This window comes from Chanos chanos, chromosome 4 (assembly GCF_902362185.1).
Source record: "Chanos chanos chromosome 4, fChaCha1.1, whole genome shotgun sequence".
Classification (NCBI taxonomy): Eukaryota; Metazoa; Chordata; class Actinopteri; order Gonorynchiformes; family Chanidae; genus Chanos; species Chanos chanos.
Window position 1 is genome coordinate 36,716,036 of NC_044498.1, and position 5,000 is coordinate 36,721,035.

The following is a 5,000-nucleotide window of genomic DNA, read 5'->3' on the forward strand; positions in this document are numbered from 1 at the left end:
CTTTGTTCTTGCCCATGCTGAAGGGGGTTCCCTTAAGAAGGTTTGTACGTTGTAGGGCAGAGATCCCATTCACTGCTCTGTCTGTGTGCTTTGTGATTATCTCAGTGACACAGAGCACGTGTGATAACCTAGCATAACCTTTTATCTTTTGTCTGTGTGATACATGATGTATTTATGAAATGCAAAGGTAGGAGGAAAGGTTGTGGCAAATGTATCAAAATCTGTCATATGGAAAGTTACACGGATGAAGAGAAGACGGCCCTTAATATTCTTTTTTTCAGTGTTTGAATCTTGGATTTATGAGGCATACAGAGTCATTTGAATGAGGGATGTGCCTTTTGCTCGTAGCTTCGTTGCTCTTTGAAGAACATCCCTCATGTATATTTCAAGATGCCCTGTGTCTAGGCGGTTATTCCAGCATGAGGAAAGACAGGGCAGAAACAGACAAAAACACCACTAGAATGAAGCCCCAGCACTGTCTGCAATACCCCAGTAATCTCTTGCCAGATACTGCTGCACATATGCAACATTACTAAGTGTTCTGGGTAACCATTTTATGCAAACACATTTCAATCTAGAAATATGGAGTACAGAGTTTGGAGGGGGGGGGGGGGGGCATGCATCACCAAGCAGGTGTAAAGTGGGAGGAAACATCTGGAAACACATGGGTAATGTCAAAAAGGCTGTTAATTTGACTACAAACCAAAGAGCCTTTAGGGTGAAGGATGGCTCCGCCCACGACCCGTCACAGGCACCAAAAGTGATGATACACATAATATTTATCTAATCGTAATGCTCGAATCTCGATGAGACGAGAGGTTTTGCCATAGGATTTAGTGCATTTGCTGACAGCACACATCTACACCCACTCTTGTCTGCTAGATATTAACACTCATCACTTCTCTGCGCCATTGGCACGATTGCTATGACAGCTGCTGAGTGATATTCAGATCACAGACTGAGAGAAAGGCTGCTGACCTTAAAACAAGGTTAAAATTCCATGCATCTAGTCATTGTCAAAAGACCATTAAATATTTTAAATAATTTGTTTTGACCTTTTTTTTTTTTTTATGTGGATCTCTTGTGTCACATCGTTTTGAGGCTCGGTGTGTGATTGTGAAATGTGCGTGGCGATACTTTGAGATGTTTCGAGATGTTTAAGCTGTTTCGTCTCTCTTCTCTCTGCGTTTCAGTGGCTCATACTCAACAGGACACACAGCAGCCGACAGAGAAGCCTCTAATCCACTGCTTTAAGTGTGGAGAAGCATGCAAAGGAGAAGTGCTACGTGTACAGAGCAGGCACTTTCACATCAAGTGCTTCACATGCAAAGGTGAGCTTTCCGTAAATTCTTCCTACAGAGAACACAGAGTAACAGTAACAGTTCTCACTGATACCCTTTGGTTAATGTAAGTATTTCATCCAAGAGTCCTGTCACATGGCTTATTAACGTTTTGTTAGAGGCTAGTTGAAAGGTTGTGTTGAACAACTGAGACAGCCTTCCCTACAGGAACAGGGCTAGGCATGCTTATTCTAGAGTGATTGGCAGTTCTCCATTTATTCTGAAGGACAATGGAATCTGCACGCATTCAAAAATATGCTTTCTGGGCTGTTCATTGTCATTATAACCACTGGCATGTTCACACAGTCAAGATATTTTCCTTTGGAATGTCATAGATTCCAATTCTTATTATTTCAGGGACCCCCGAGTATCCACAGTATTTATAGAAGAATGATTGGACATGATGGAAGAAAGAAACTCTGCTCTTAATATCAGTCACTGTTAAACGGATTTACTCAGTGATGTAAAGCATTATCACAAAGGTCTTGCTAATCTTTTAACCACAAGGTTTTAAATCTTGTTTGTATGTTGTTCCTTAGTTGTCAGCCTACAAAGTTCTTTATAGATGTTCCCTCAGAACATGCCAGAGTCTTTTTGTTTGGTGAGTTTGTCTCATGAGCTGCCCACAGTGAACACTCCTCACTGCCATTTACAGGCCTGATAGCTTTTACCTTAACCACTCAGTCTGTCCCTCTTACAGTTTGCACAGCTCAGATTAAGGTCCTAGAGTATTTCGTGTCTGCCGTCCCTGCTCTGAGATTAGCATTATCACAACAGTAGTTGGTGCTCAAATTCCCCAGGAATTCCCCATGAAATTGCCATATGAGAATAGTTTTGATACAGAGAAAAGGTGAGAGATTAATCATTAGATTAAATAACAGAAACATACATCCCAGATCGAATTTATCAAATCTACCGAATTCTGAGAGTAATATCTCGTGGTTTGTAGCCATTTTGCAGAGTACCATCACTCTCTTGTCTTGTTTTAAGCATCTTAAACTCTATGTCTACAGCTATTGGATCAAAAATGAGGATCAGATAGCTGAACTCCAGATTGAGCATAATTTGAACTTCATCACTGAATGATCCAATTACATGTTATTGTTTTTCTAAATCTTACTTACCCATTCAGTGTATTGTGTAGAAGCTCATCGTATTAGTAAGACTTACTGTCTAATCTGTTTATGGAAGTATTACACTGCTTTGTTTTGATATAATACAGAGTTATAAACTTGCATTGTCCCCAGGCTGAGGGACAACTTCTGGGCACGTTAAAAAATTTCTTGTGTTGTTACATTCATTTTGAAACAGCATACAGCCTCCAAAGAAACACAAGATAGTTTAAAGTGTTTCAACGGAGGGACTTCAACAAGCCGTTTTAGGATCAACCACTTTTGTGGCCTTTGTAGTGTGGTACATAGGAACTTAATCTGGTATACCAATTCTCTGGGTGGTAAACTGCTTCTTAAATCAGAATCTAAGCTGTCACACTTACTGAAAACTTTACCAGTTGGAGTTAATTTATCAGAATGGGGACGTGAATAGGGAAGGGTAAGAATCAGTGTCTGAAGTCAAGTGAGGCAGGATGTGCTTATTGCCTTGTCACGGAGAGCAGCGTGACCTGACGCGTAATCCAGTCTCACGGAGCAGTAATGGCAGGCGAACTGTCACTCAGGTTAAGACTTCTGTGACCTTTTAAAACCTCTGGACGCTGTCTGATACTGTCTGACATTAAGCTCAAGCTATTTACACTCACGAGAGCCAAAAGTGGAAAGTGGAGATGGGATTTGTCCGCCATTTAGAAACGACATTCTCTGTGCTAATTTTACCTCTTAACAAAGAAAACTGTTGGATGTACGCACAAAAAGTGTGAGAGTTGTTAAAGTAAATACAGCACATCTGAGAGACTAGATTAGCATTTCTCTGTGAAATGTAAACCATTGGCATTGGCACTGGGTTGTGTCGTATTATTTGCAGTCTCTAAGTAGTCTTTTTCATTACATTAAAAAGTAAGGAATATTTTTCAGTGGTTTGGATATTTTTTCTCTTCTTACTTTCATTAGCTGTATCCTCAAAATTGGGAAGAATGTTGGCAATATGACAAATAAAATTTTCCAAACAAAGAGTATTTTTGACCTTTTGCGGTTTCTGAGTATTTTAGCCACCATCTCCACTGTCATGATAATGCATCCGGTCTCATATAACTCTTAAAGATTCTTTTGTGCTTGCGTTTTTTTCGAAGTGACAGGCATTAGATATTCATATATGCGAATGTAAATGAGTATGCAAATTGGCCAGACCACAATATATTTTGTTCAAAAGAGTCAGCGGTAACCCAAATCATGTTTTAATAACAGCCTTATTAGCTAGTTTGAGCTCCGTGCCAGGATGTTAATTTGTATCTCAGCGCCTAGCTCATGAGGTGAATTGAAGGAAACCGGCTTTATTCTGCTCACAATGCACTCTGACTAAGCAAGGTCACCTCCCATAGGCCTCTCAATGTCAATGACGTCCTTCACAATGAACAACACACAATGAAAGTAGGGCTCAAGGAGCTCTACGATCAAATCTGCCTCTTACTTGATAGTCTTTTTTTCTTGGGAGAAACACTTGTGAGAGACTGCTCTTCTTCAATACATATTTTACCTGAGATAAGATCCTTTGTCATTTGGATTCAGTTTGAATTCAATTCATTGTACGTGCATTTTTATTAATTATCTGATTATGCAAATTAATCTAATTATGTTATCATTGTCACGTGCCATTCTAAATTTTCTTAACATTTTCCTCTACCTCATTCCATCACTCTGGAGCATCTGTGACTTATCTGCTTTTCCCTATGAGTGTTCAGATGAAGGGTAGAACATTATATTGGGGCTTGTATGTACCTTGAGTCAGGATCGTGTCTGAATATGAAATTTCTGTGAGTCAGCTATCAGTCTGAGGGCAGAACTATTTCAAACACTTTTGACTTCAGATTTTTGGTTTGAGTACTTGACCCGCAGCGAGACAGAAGATGAAATGACTCAGTGTCTCTTTATCCTTTGCCACCTGGAGGAAAGACTGGAGTTCTGAGAATCTTCTGTTTTTTGGTGTAGCTGCAGATGATGGTATATGTTCTTCTGTCAAAAAAAAAAAAAAAAATCTCTGTCTAAACTCTACAGATAAGGGATAGATCAGTGCACAGAGGAGAAAAGCTCTCCCCTCACATCTCTCTCTCTCTCTCCCTGTCTCTCTCACTCTGTCTTTGTCTCTCTCTCTTTGTCTCTCTGTGGCACAGACAATAACTGCGGAATATTGATTTCCAAAGGAAGCATTTCTCTTTTTGTCCTTAATGGCTCTCTGCCTCGCAGTGTTCTATCTTAATGTGATATCTAAACATTGGAGTCTGCAGCCTGTCCTTGCAGTGCATAGATGATTTTAGTGATTAAGTAAAACATTAAAAAAAAAGAAAAAGAGCAGTTTGGGGAGAAAATGATTTTTGCTCTGATGAAATAGGCATGCACGCATATAGGGATATTTCCTTGAAAAACAATATTCCTTGGGAAAAAAAAAACAATTGGAAGAGTATTAATCCATATGAAATAGGATTTTTGAAAATGTCCTTATGTGACTCTGCTTTGCACCATTATCAGTTCCAGTTCCAGTTTCCACTCTTCT

The 5,000-nt window shown here is 39.6% G+C and overlaps 1 protein-coding gene across 3 annotated transcripts in view; it reads left to right on the plus strand.

Annotated features, from left to right (window-relative positions):
• The window catches only part of ablim1a (actin binding LIM protein 1a), a 33,502-nt gene that overhangs the window by 8,121 nt on the left and 20,381 nt on the right, over nucleotides 1-5,000 (plus strand). For all 3 annotated transcript variants that reach the window (XM_030770426.1, XM_030770427.1, XM_030770429.1), the window contains exon 2: nucleotides 1,194-1,331. In XM_030770426.1, coding sequence (XP_030626286.1) covers nucleotides 1,194-1,331 — 138 coding nt within the window. The remainder of the gene's footprint in view (nucleotides 1-1,193; nucleotides 1,332-5,000) is intronic.